The sequence below is a fragment of the Sorex fumeus genome, unplaced genomic scaffold (genome assembly GCF_029834395.1).
Source record: "Sorex fumeus unplaced genomic scaffold, SorFum_2.1 ptg000043l, whole genome shotgun sequence".
NCBI lineage: Eukaryota > Metazoa > Chordata > Mammalia > Eulipotyphla > Soricidae > Sorex > Sorex fumeus.
In genome coordinates, this window is record NW_026606100.1 from 9,844,087 (window position 1) to 9,857,597 (window position 13,511).

Here is a 13,511-nt window from a genome sequence, read left to right on the forward strand (position 1 = left end):
CCAGATTTGACACCTGCTCCTCAGGGCACTTTTAACTTTCTAAATCCCTGGTGCTACTTTCACCCCACTATACAAACTATTGTAACACGATATAACAAGTAAGTGTTTATGTTATAAACACTTATAACGAGTAAGTGTTTATGTTATATTATTTTACCTACATAAGGTGGTCATCAGATGGGTCAATATGTGTTTATTTCCATTTTCTGTGTAGAATTTGATACTCCCAGTCACTTGTTCACATTTTCATAGATTTTAAGGGATGAATTCTGTCTCTAGAACCTTAGTTTAGTCCCTGTTGCTTCTACTGTATAACTCTTTAGCAAGTTGGGATGTGCCCATTTGCAGAGTGTAGAATAATTAAACTTTTCTGGGGTACTTTTGTCAGAACCTATCAAGAACCTACCTAAAACAGATATGCAGATCCCTTAAGCAAATAATGTTGTTTTTGAAAAAGTTACCTAAGGAAATAAAGAGAGCAACAACGTTTTTGTAAAAGAATATTTGTTGTTATGATTTAAAATAGCTTCTAATGGGAAATGAGCAAACGATACAGAATGGCTTTAATGTACCTGAGCTGAGGTGATGCTAACCTTGGGGTTGGCCATTTTCACATTATATACTATAGGTGGTTTGTCATCCCTGCCCACTGAGTGTAAATGGCCACCCATTGGGTCATCCCAAAATACTTCTGAACCTTTGTAAATGTCTCACAGGGTAGCTGATAATACACCTCTCTGATAATCACTGGGAAATAGAAAATGGGCTTCCCATACCATAGAATGCTCTGCAATCATGAAAATAGTAAATATCATGTTTTGTTTTATTTTTTTAAAAGTTCACAGTGTGCTGCGAGGTTTTAGTGGAGATAAAAAATTAGTGATGAGAAGACAGTTCTATTAAAATCTCCAAAGAGTGAAAAATCAGCAGTGGTTTTCTCAAGGCACTGGTTCTGGAGGAGAGTCTTTAGCTTTTATTCTTTTGTGATTTTTTTTGCTATTTTTCAGCTGTTGTGAATTAGAATGTATGGTTTGGCATTAGTGCAATTATTTAAAATGACAGTAGAACCAAGTTTGCCAGCTGAGGGGGCATGTGAGGGACAGGGGGAGTTGGTGTGGGGAGAGGGAAAGGGGGAGGAAGGACCAGGTGAAGAATTTTTGGCACTTCTGTTAGTGCAGTAACATTCACTTCTCATGCATAAATATTAGCATAATTGCAAACCATGTTTCCTCAGTTAAAAGAAGATAAAATTTTCTTAACAGAAACTCTTCATGAAAGGAAGCGCTTAGGTAAGTGGGAAAGAGCTCAAATTTCTTGGAACCAGTTGCTTGCTGTGGTATGAGAATCCAGGCACTCAGAAGAGCACTGGGCCATTTTCATAGTTTTTCCTATGCTTTTCTAAAGAACCAAGGACCACAAATCAGACATGGGCAGGTGTGTCTCTGTTTTTCAAATGCTGCCTGAGTTTTTCTTTGGGGAAAGGGAAGTTCAGGGAAAGGCTGACAAAATGATCTTTTAGCACAAGAAATTTGCTTAAAGCTCCTCTTTTACAGTACATCTCTTTAGAAATTACATATATATATTATAACTATGGGTTTGGATAGGCTTCAGTCATCAGTAGGGGGAGTCTAGAGAGTTTGTATCCTTCATAAAATCTGAGCGGTTTGTCAGGCACCTTTCCCAGAACTCATTGGAGACAAAGAACCACCTCTCAAAAGCTAAGAGCACAGCTTTAATGTCTTCAGAGCAGGCATTTAGACAGTGCTCAGCAAATATTTGATGTGAAGGAGGATGGCAGGACAAATATGGGTCTTTTCCAGATGAGAATCTTATCCATCCCCTGAGAAGAGAGCAGCTAGAAGAAAATTCAAAGTGAGTCTGGGTTCTTTTGACAGGATAGACCCCACAGAGATTGGGAATAGGTAAAATAGGTTTGAGATGTCTGTCCTTTACCTTTGTGCCATCACTAGGCTTTTGACTTACACTCTGAACTTGGGTGAAATTTTGACCAACAACTTTCTCTTCTCAAATGCTTTGTCTTAATTCTCTCTTATTTCTCCTCCTACACAACACAATCACTTCTAGACATCAGTAAGCGTTTGTAGAGCATCTCCTATGTTAGGTACTAAGTTGTAGTGCATTATCCAATCTTTTTACCACCCCTCCAGGGGAATGGTATATAATTATCTCTGTTTTTATGGATGAAAAAACATAAAGTCAGAGAGAAATTCTGTAATTTATCAGTGAACATGGTAGACTGTATTCATTATTTATAAGGTAAAAGGTAAAGGCCCTCCCGTTGATCGTCGATTTGCTCGAGCGGGCCCAGTAACTTCTCCATTGGAGACTTTGTTGTTACTGTGTCTGGCATATCGAATACTCTTGGTAGCTTGCCGGGCTCTCCGAGAGGGGCGGAGGAATCAAACTCGGGTCGGCCATGTTGGCGGCGTGTAAGGCGAACGCCCTACCCGCTGTGCTATCGCTCCAGCCCTCATTATTTATAACACGCAATATTCAAAGACTGTTCATAGGCCCTATGGGCACCAAAACATTAAGCAAACCTAGAGTGAAGTCTGCTTTCCTAGAGAGTTAATGCTATACCTATCTCAAACTTAAAGCCATTTTTGGAATAATCCTTGCTTTTTTTGTGGGAGTGGAACAACTATACCAGTGGTGCTCAAGGCTTACTCTTGGCTCTGCACTTAGTGATCACTCTTGGCAGGCTTGGAGTGCTGGGGTTGGAAGCCAGGTCAGCCTTTGCAAGGCCAGTGCCTGACTAGACTATCTCTCCAGCTCAGATCCTTGCTTTTAAATTTTCACAAAATACTAGAGTGGAGAATTTTCCAGTCCTTGAAACTATATAACTCTAATATTAAATAGCTTTATGAAAATATTTGTGCACCTTAGTATTTATTATTCTATATGATTGAGACTCCTGTGTGATCAGGAGCTAAGAATAAAATGGATGATAATTTATCCAAAGGACTTTGAGTTAAACTTCAGCTCTCTCGATTCTCATGTCTAACAATCCTCAACTTACCTGACCAGGCTTCTTGGGATCCAAGAAGACCTGTGCGAGAGGGGTGGGGGAGCCTCCTTTATATTTCCTCCAAGACGTGTTCCAGAATACAGCCTTGGAACTGTTGTACTGGACAACTAACCCCTGACAAATTCAGTTCATCTTTTGTGTTTAAAGAGAATGACTCAGGAATTGACTGATTGATATAATTATAAGGTAAGGAATTTATTTGGGATTTATATTTATTTAAATATAAATGTAAATTTATATTTAAATTTATTTCTAACTTCTATAAGAAAGAGAGAAACTAACTCTATTCTCATCAAATTTAAGATACAATATTGTTAATCCAATTTAAAGATACATCTCATTTATAGAAACATGAAAAACTCATTTGAGTATTATTAACATAAGCAAATATGAGTTTTATAATTTATTAGCAACTTGTTAGTACATTCTAAACCTAGGATGTACTTTCAAAAATCTTTACCCCACAATAAAAACTATGAAGTATCATTATATACACTTTGTTGATGAAAACAATGAAGAGAGGAAAGCTTTTGTTACTTGCTGACATTCAAGTGAGTCTTCCCTGACCTCAAAGGCTTTTTAATGCTGCATGGCCTTAATTTGGATGTTTTCCTTAAAAAAAGAATCTAAGAGGTGAGATAACTTGTAAACTAACATACAACATGTCATAAACATGTGGCCCAATCTATGAAAATTTAATTTAATGAGAAGGGACCTTGGGTTATTGGTGAAGGGACGCTGACATTGTGGTGGGTTTGGAGTTGGAACTGTTGAGTTAAATTGAGTTTAGTGGTGCGGTTGCAGTTGAAACAATTATTTTTGAAAACATTATAAGTGACAGTGCCTGAATAAAAATTGAGGGAAATGAAAAAGAAGGAAAAAAAGAATTAAAGATTCTATTAAAGTTTTCTCTACAAGTGAAGAAGTTTGAATTCGGATAATTTCATGGAGCTATCTCAGATTCCATGAAGAAAAATGCAGTTATTTGTTATACGAAGGTCAATTATGTTCTGGAGACTTTTGCTCGTTCCATGGGATTTCAACATTATCTATATTTAACTGATCTAAAACTTTGTATTTTAACCACGACCTCTCTCCTGATACCAATATCATCGTGCCCATCTTCTTTATCTTCCATAGGTTGAAGTTTTCCTGAGCAGAGTTCTTTGTGCTTCCTTATATTCTCTGTCTCTGACATCTTAATAACACTACCACATCCACATATATTGGAACCAAATCCCAGATTTTTCCTTCTGAATTATAAATAAATCCACCCTCTAAATTGATCTTATCTACTCAAACTCTTAAATATATCCTCCATCTGTTCTTTTCCACCATCTCCACCACTAATTCCCTGTCCAAGTACAAATATCACATCTTCATCTACACCAGGGGTAGGGAACATCATTCCTGCAGGCTTATGATCTGGCTAGAGTACATGATGCAACAGATATGCATGCTTCTCTTCAGCTGCCTCTGGCCTATTCACCTGTGTTGTAAGGCCTGAAAATTATGCTATAGGAACTGGGGAGATGTATAGTGGGTGTGGTGCTTGTCTTCCATGGCCAACAGGGTTTGATTCTCTTCATCCCATATGCTCCCCTGAGCACCACCAGGTGTGATCCCTGAGTGCAGAGCCAGGAGTTATCTCTAATCATTGCTGAGTATAACCCTCGACCCACATCAAAAATGATGTTGTAAATATCCAAATACTCTTGACATAAAGAAAAGATTTCCCACTAAGGCAACAGCAGTCTCTTGACTGACTTCTCTGCTTCCATTCTTTTTCTATTATGGTCTATTCTTCATCCAACAACCCATGTAATGTTTTACAAAGTATGAATCTAATTAGAGACCTTCTATGACTTGTTTTATTATCATAAAAATATAAGGTGTTAATTACAGTATATGAGGCATTTCGATCATTTTTACTTTGTGCCAGTCACATTAGCATAGACATTTAAAAAAATTTTTCTAACTCAGCAAGATTTTTAATTTGGAACTTTGCACTTGCTGCTTTTTGTCTCTCCCTATAATAATTTTCCTCCAGATTGACACTTGTGACTTGATTATTTTCAGTCAGGTCTCAGATCAGTTTTTACTTTTCAAATCAGAGTAGTCACATTGTCATATAACTTGATCCCATTTCCTGTTTTCTCTTTTAAATAATAGATATATCCGTTTGTTCACTGTGAGGAAAGAAAAGTATATTTTGATATTCCTAACACTCTAAACATTTTCCATCCATATTCATAAAATGGGTCAATTCATAAAATTTAATTCTTTGAATGTTACAGAACTTAGTTTGGCACCTAGTACTGTACTGATATTACATAACTATTTTGTTAACAACTTTCACTCAACTTTCACTAACTAAAAACATTTTTATTACTCATTTGGCTATTGTTTTACACATTCTGTCATAGAAATATTTGATAGAATAGATACAGTTGATTTTCTGATTAATCTAGAAAAGATGGATCTTACCTAATTTCATAATTATTTAGTTGCTTGATGGCATTCTTGGCTTCCTGTTTATTTGAGAATGTTACAAAAGCATATCCTCTATTATTTCCATTGAAATCCATCATCATTCTCATTTCATAAATTTTACCAATCTACAAGCAATAAAAATCGAAGAAAAATATTTATACATTGATATTCCCAAATGGAAACATGCACAGTGTTTGATGAAGTCTATCTCTACCATGTTTGATATTTGTATCCCACGAGAACTAGTTTTCATATTTTCATTCTAGGTTCAGATCTGCTATGTGACTCATGGGCAAAGTCAAATTAAATAAAGAAAATATGTATAAGTGGCATTTCAGCCTGAGTTAACAAAATATATTTTGACAGAACAAATGACATTTTACCTAGCTATTTATATAATATTTTTAGGAACCTGAAAACAAATTTGTCATCAGAAGCATAATTTTTTGGTAGATTTGTCCTTACCTTCCAGAGTGCACCCTGAAATCACCATTGTTTTATCTTTATGATTGTACTTTATCACTGATGTTTGAACAAGAACCAGAAACATGCATCTGGTACCTTGCTGAACTTCTTAGCTGTCTTCCTCTGTTCATCCCACCCACCATGGCACAGAGAAAAGCATAGTAGATATGTTTCAGCATATGACCTAGGGATCTCTGCTATTTTCTCACTCTGTAGCTTGAAGACAAATGTCAAGATCTACAGACTGATGGCTGATCTACAGACAGAATCTCCTTCTTAAGAAGGAACTCTATTCCTCTGGCTATTCTTTTGCTATTATTTCTTTCTGTTACCTAAGAAAGTTCTATTGAAATCCAGAATCAACAATTTCTTGTTGTTTTCTTCTTTAAGAAGGATGGCTCAAGTAGATAAAAGGTGTAGGGTAGGCAGAAGAGGCATCATTAAATTTATGGAATTACCCCAGTGGTAGGTTAAATTTAGCTCAATTTTATCCCACTTAACCTCAAAATTTTCAGAGATGGATGCCTATTTTTTGTGGTGCTCATGAAAAAAGAGTTCAAGTATTTTTCATTTCTGTGTTTCACATTTTCTTTGATGCTTATTCAGGTTCTATACATAAGACTCATCAAAATTTGTCCACATGCCCATTATCATTGCATATGGAAAATTAGAAGCAGTTCTGAATCTAAAGTTAATTTACATACAGTTGATACTGGCATAAAATGTGGGGATAAAGTAATATTTTATTAATTTTTGTAGTTTTTTTGATAGAAAGTGAATTTACAGTGTCAGTCAGGAATCAAGATACAGTAATTAGCAATGGTAGTTCAAAAAGTTAATTACTGACAAAGATCTGTGTCAAGAACAATGATAATAAAGGGACTTTGTTAATACCAAGGTTGTTAACAGTGTTTAACTTTGTTCATGACTGAGGAATGGCAAATCATAGAAGAGAAACCATCACATGAAAAATAGACTGAAAGCGAAGTGGAGTAGATATCCTTTGAAAGAAAAGAAAATTCATATTAAAGTTGGACTTACTTTTTCACATAATGGTATAAGTTCATCCTCAAAAAGGTCACGAGGAAGTTTCCCAATAAAAATTTCACAACCCCTTTCTGGGGGTGCAGCGTCCCAACCAGGTGGAGGGCCTCCATATTTTCTTTGTCCATTTTCCTGAAATTCCAAAGTGAATTGTATGAGAAAGAAAAGAAAACAATTGAATTTTTAGTTTGAGTACTTTGGATATTTTTTTGAATCATTTCGCAGCAAGGAGCATATTTATCATCAACAAGTCATAGTAGCAAGCAAGACAAAGGATAAAACTCAAAGACTTTCTTTTATGCGGATTTTAATGACATGCTTTGTGTTTCAGCAATTTGTTCAACTAATGCACTATGAAATCATGTTAACTGCTAAAAAACATAAGGGATTACTTATTTTCTGCGGTTATTCAAATTTATCACAACCTGATTGTAAGGGATCTGACCATAATTTGAATTCAGGTCTCTGATATTGAATTGAAGTGTGGTGTTGTCATAAGAATTAAAATACTTGGGGGTGGCTGTATAACTCAGTAGCTGTGGGGTCTTGGAAAAATGAATTAGCTTCTCAGAATCTCAGCTTTCTCTTACGGCATGTGGAATAGCATCAGTTTTTGATCAATGGGAATAATGCATTAAATATGCATGACATAATTCTTGGCAGGTAATGCATATTCAATAGTTATTAATTATTTTTTTGCCTCCCTAGTTTTAGTGGTTTCATATGTTAAGTATGGCAATATTGGTCCACAAATAGAAACTTTATGAAAATTGACATTGTAAGGAGAGGGCTGGCTAAGGAGTGGGCTGGCTAATTTGGGGGTTATTTGGGGAAGGATTTAAATGTTTCTAAAATAGGCAAGATAGTGAGAGGTTTTTGATAGAGGTATTAGATCCAAATAATGTTGGATGGTTGTTGGTATGCTATTGATATTTACCAATCCAAATAGAACTAGATTATATTTTTTCTCTTTTTTCTAACAAATCTTTGGTAAAGTCAGTACCTCTTTTAAAGAGGAATGACATTGGTGCATACTGACTTTTTCTTGAGGTTCAAGACCTAAAAATAGCTTTAAAAGCCCCAAAGTGAAGCATGGGAACTAATGAACCATTATTGATCTGAAATTAGTTCATTTGCTTGGAAAGGTAAATTAGCTTTTCTCTTATGCATAGACTAAGCACATTGTCTTTATACTTTATTGTGATTTTGGAGAAAAGAAAATAAAAGGAACCAAATTTCCAAATGTTTTACTGACTCTGATTGATACTTTTGTAAAGGCTTGAGCTATAAGAACCACGTAATGTGTAATATGTAAGATGAAAATAGAAATTCTTCTGTATTTCACTCTGCATAACAACCTATTCAAACACAGATGTAACTACTGTTAAAATATTATCTCTGTCCTTCTAAATATTTTTTATGTGTAACATTAATGGTTAAATGCATTGTTTTAAGAAATAGTTTAAAATTAAACATTCTAAATTCATGGCTTAATCTTTACATGCATCAACTAATCTTTCTCAACTATTTTAGGTATTAGCACAAAGAGTTTTTGGATTATAGCACTCAAATGTCAGTGCTATAATTACTTCTTTATCCTAAATGATTTTTATTATAGTGCTAGATAGGTATTCTTACTATGATTACTTTTGCCTCATACATCTGGATAATTTTCAAAAATCTTACTAAATATTTAAATGTTTGTCTCAAAACTTTTTGTATTTTTTTCTTTCTTTATGTGCTCTCTCGGAATAGTCAGTTACAAAATTATTTTTGAGAAATCTGAGGAATGCAAAGTGCTATAGAAAAAAAGAACTCTCGGAATGAGTTACACGTTAACTAAGAATTTCCTTTAAAATGTAAATTTGAAACATTTTTATATTTTCAAGACATGTGAAATATTTTATTTCTTTTCTGCACTTACTAGGTAAATCAATACTATTATAATCCTTAAAATCATCATGAGCTTAGTGCTATTACTCTCCCCATTTTGTGAAAGAACTATTTTCTGACGTCACATTCTTGGGAAATAGAGAAGTCAGAACTTGAATGCAGGCAGTTTGGTTTCAGAATTTGTCCTCTTCATTCTTATATTTTGTAGCCTTGGAAAGAATCACATAACAGATCTACGCATTTGAATTACTACAGTGGAAAAAGATTACCATGACATTAAATTCCAAATTCTTCTATATTTAAAATCCTTCCCATTTCCTAGTAATTTTATAATACAAATTTGAGGGGAGAACATACATCTTTTTTGTGTGTTTTAATTTTGTTTTGGTGCCTTCCTAGCAGTACTGAGGGCTACCAGGGATAAACATGGCGGTGTTAGGAGACTAGGGATTGACCTGGTGCCCTCTGCATGCCAGGTATGTGCTCTAACCATTTTAGCTATCTACTCAGCCCATTTATTTCACGTCTAAGGCTTACAGAGAGGCATATTCATATAGCTGAATTGCAATCTAATTTTTGGGTCAACCGTTTTCATTTGCTTAATAAAGATCCCTCTAACACCACTTTTGATATTTTAAACAGCTCCAAATATATGATTTAATGTTCTGTTGGAATGCATTTAATTAAGTTTGAGAGTACTTTACTTTTACCCGTCAGTTTGAAGAAACCAGATTTTCATCCCATAGCAATATATTGGCTCTATCATAATTTTTGCTTTAACAAGCTTTGCCTAATAGTTTGAAAACAGGCACTCATTAGATTATCCTTTAAATTTTTTCTTTCTTGATAAAATTGCCGAAAATCTCAAGAGACTTTTGTGCATATTATGTGTATAGGAAACTTCAGCTGCATATGAGCCAAAATATGCAGGAAAGTCTGTTTCCTTTCTGTGGTTCCTATAAGCTCTTAAAAACAACAACAAAAACAAACAAAAAAAACCTCTGAGAACTGTTTTAGGGTCATAAAGAGTTCTATAGGTTTAGAGATGCCAGAAAGTTCATGAAGTTCACACAATGGAGAAAATTTGCTCTGTGAACCACCCACTGGCCTTGGAATGTAGTGGTGGAGGTCCAGAGCAATTTAAGACAGGCGTTGGGCATTAGTCATGGGGTTAGAATAGCTGTCCATTACTCAGGACAGTTGGGAACTGGATTGCTGGTATTTTAGGCATGATTTTTATAGTTGAGGAGTTTAAAATAGATAAAGCACAGTTATAACTGCTCCTTCCCCTCTTGGCTGATGTCCATTTTGGATGCATTCTCCCAAAGCAGAATAGCTATATTAATAGTTTAGTGAGAAGGAATATAGTTTTCAGTTTTCCATTAGGGAAAGTTAATTAAACTCTGTGAACTTACATTTTTTTCCAAAAGAAGGCTTGGAATTCATTTACTAATCTCTCTAGTCACATATAAATAGGTATAAATCTTCAATTCAGTAAATTAAAATTTGAAGACTCAATTATGCTATAATTATGTAATGACTAATTTCAATATTGAATATTGAAATTATCTAGTTGATTATTTATAAGAACATTTTAAGTTTCTTTTGTGACATATATTTTAAGCAGCCTATTTAGACTTTAGGCTATTATACATACCATCTTCTTGGATTTGGGTAAATCTGTGCAAACTTCAACAAATCATTTTAGGGAATATATAATACTGTGGAGGTTGTGTGGACTATGGTCAACTCTCTCTCTATATATATCCATATAAAATCCAATTATATATATTTACACATATATAATTTGGACAAAGCTGTGTTCAAAATAATTCCATAAGCTTGCATTTCTAGCTTCCTTTATAGCTGGGGTAGTCATGGTTATAATAAAGTAAATCAAATCTGGTACAGAAATTACAGTGGTACTAATGTACATTTTATTAAAAAAATTAATGTGGTCTTGGGATTATTGTGTAAAAGTTTATTCTTAAATGTACATTTTCAAATCCAAAGACTCAGTATGCTAATATCTTTTAAAAAATATTTCAGTACTTAGTCAACCAGAATTAACTTTAGTTACTTGCACATAAATGTAACAACAGCAAAAATCCCAAAACAGACAAAGAATAAACAAACAACAAACAACGGCCAGAATAGCATCTAACTTAATTGAGACAGGCACAGCACTTAGTGCTTCTGTGTTTTTGCATTATGGTATAAATTTATTAATCTCAACAAACCTTCCAAACTAACAGAATGAGATGATTATACTCTAATTTTCATTTTATAAATGACAAATCAAAGCACACAACATGTTTCAGCAGTAAGTAGAGACAAAAATGAATTCTGAGTATGTTTTCAGACATGATTTTATCTTATTTTTTAAATTTTTATATTGCCCAATAAGCTTATTTTTTTAAGGTGAGGTAAATGAACCCAGAAATATCATGTAACTTGGCTAGAGTTATATTTATTTTGCCATAGAATAAACCAAAGCTTTCTGATCTTTACACTGGTGAGCTTTCCATGGTTGGAAGCCTGCCCAATCAGCTGGGGGAGAAGGCAGCTGGGATAGAGAAGGGATCACTAGGTTAATGATGGTTGGAGGGATCGCTTGGGATGGGAGATGTGTGCTGAAAGTAGATAAAGGACCAAACATGATGGTCTCTCAGTATCTCTATTGCAAACCATAATGCCCATAAGTCGAGAGAGAGTAAGAGGGAAATAGAGGCAGGGGAGGGGATACTGACAACATTGATGGTGGAAAATGTGCACTGGTAGGGGGATGGGTGTTTGATCATTGACTGAAACTCAAACATGGAAGTTTTGTAACTGTATCTCACGGTGATTCAATAAAAGAAAGAAAGAAAGAAACTTTTACAAAATTGAAAAAAAACTGGCGAGCTTCATGACATAAATACAGTTTAAAGTCATGATGACTTTTCAGGCTCAACAACCTCAAACTTTTGCATTGTATATGTTATTCCTTTTTTCTTGTTCAATTTCATCAGATGCAGAGACCAGCTGTTTTGTTGTCTCTATAAATGATCCATTTATATAGGATAAGGACATTAATAAATAATCATTCAGTCTTGATTCCGGAATAATTTCATTCTTTATTGGTTCTTTGGAAATTTTATGTTCCAAATCTGTAATAATTTTATGGTGGTTCTTTCCCTTTGGTCCTTTGTTTTTGCTTGCTAAGAGGGAAGGAGTTGTATGCATTCCTTGTCTAAACTGCTTTCATGTGTTCTTTTAACCATTTTTAAATGGACTGTATTTGAACTAGTTTCTATTCCTGTTCTCTCAGGTGCTTGATTGCATTTCTAATCTTAATCAATATTCCAGTCACCAGGGTCCTACCCAGAATATCTAGCTGGGTGTGAGAACTGCTCTCACAGTTGATACCAGCCAATGCTCTGAGAATGTATCTGTCGACTGTGGCTATTTCAGTTCATAAACTTACATAGTACTTTTCTAGTTTTGCATTTATGAGGTTGAATGAAGTCTAGACATCATTTTTATTTATCATTTTTTAGCCTAAATTTAAACCGTCTATCTCGTTATGTGATCGAGTTCAAGGAAAATCTAAGGGACCTTAAGTAAGGTGAATCAAAAGAACTCACTGAATATAATTCTAGTTTTGGTTTGTTTTTTTGGTGCACACCAAGCAATGCTCAGAGGCTATTCTGAGTTATTGCTTGGGGGTCACTCCTAGCAGTGCTCAGTCCCATAATAGTGTTGGGAATGAAATTATGATCTCCTACTTTCAAAGTATGAAGGCAGTCTATTGAGCTCTCTCTGGCCCAAATGTGATCTTATTTTACCAGGAGAAATCCAAATGTAATTGCATTTGCATGGCAGCCCTCAAAGATAAGAAACCCCACTTTAGATATTATTTTACTCTTATTGCCTGAACAATAAAATTGTTTTAGAAGGAATATGCAGAAATATATAAAAATTTTTTAATTTTCTATAAAAGATAATTATCTGTTTTGGCACCTCACATCCTGTAACATCAGTAAATTCCTCTATGTAAAATTCATTTTAAGGTAGGAGGTTTTAAAAAATAACTTAACATATACAGTAGAAAATGGCATTGCCTATACCAACTGTTTTTAAACAATTATTGTAAAACACATCTATATAAATGCAAGATATTATTTTTAAGTGAAAAGAGTAGTAATAATTGTGATATAAAGAGTGATTGAATGGGATGTTGAAATTTGTAAAATACAGAATTAAAATTAAAACAGAGAAAATCTAGAGATGAATATAATACTCAAATGTAAAGTTAGCTTGTATTGTAAAGCCTACTGTCAAAATGTGATTAATGAGATTATAGATCAGTGAGTTTATTGGTCAGTGTTTCATTTTATCATTTATTGGAGTCTATGCTAGAAGACCATAAGCACCACATAAAAGCTGTGGCTTCACATTTACATAAATAAAGATATTTATTATAATATGAACTTGACTAGACATAGTTGCTTTTGCTTTAATTGATTCTAACTAAATAATATTGGTGTTATCTGTCCCCTGCAAAAATTCAGAAGAAAGATGCAAA

The 13,511-nt window shown here is 34.3% G+C and overlaps 1 protein-coding gene across 2 annotated transcripts in view; it reads right to left on the minus strand.

Annotated features, from left to right (window-relative positions):
- The window catches only part of A1CF (APOBEC1 complementation factor), an 87,660-nt gene that overhangs the window by 35,727 nt on the left and 38,422 nt on the right, over positions 1-13,511 (minus strand). For both annotated transcript variants that reach the window (XM_056120632.1, XM_056120631.1), the window contains exons 3-4: positions 7,049-7,183; positions 5,537-5,667 (exon numbers count right to left, since the gene is read on the minus strand). In XM_056120632.1, coding sequence (XP_055976607.1) covers positions 5,537-5,667; positions 7,049-7,183 — 266 coding nt within the window. The remainder of the gene's footprint in view (positions 1-5,536; positions 5,668-7,048; positions 7,184-13,511) is intronic.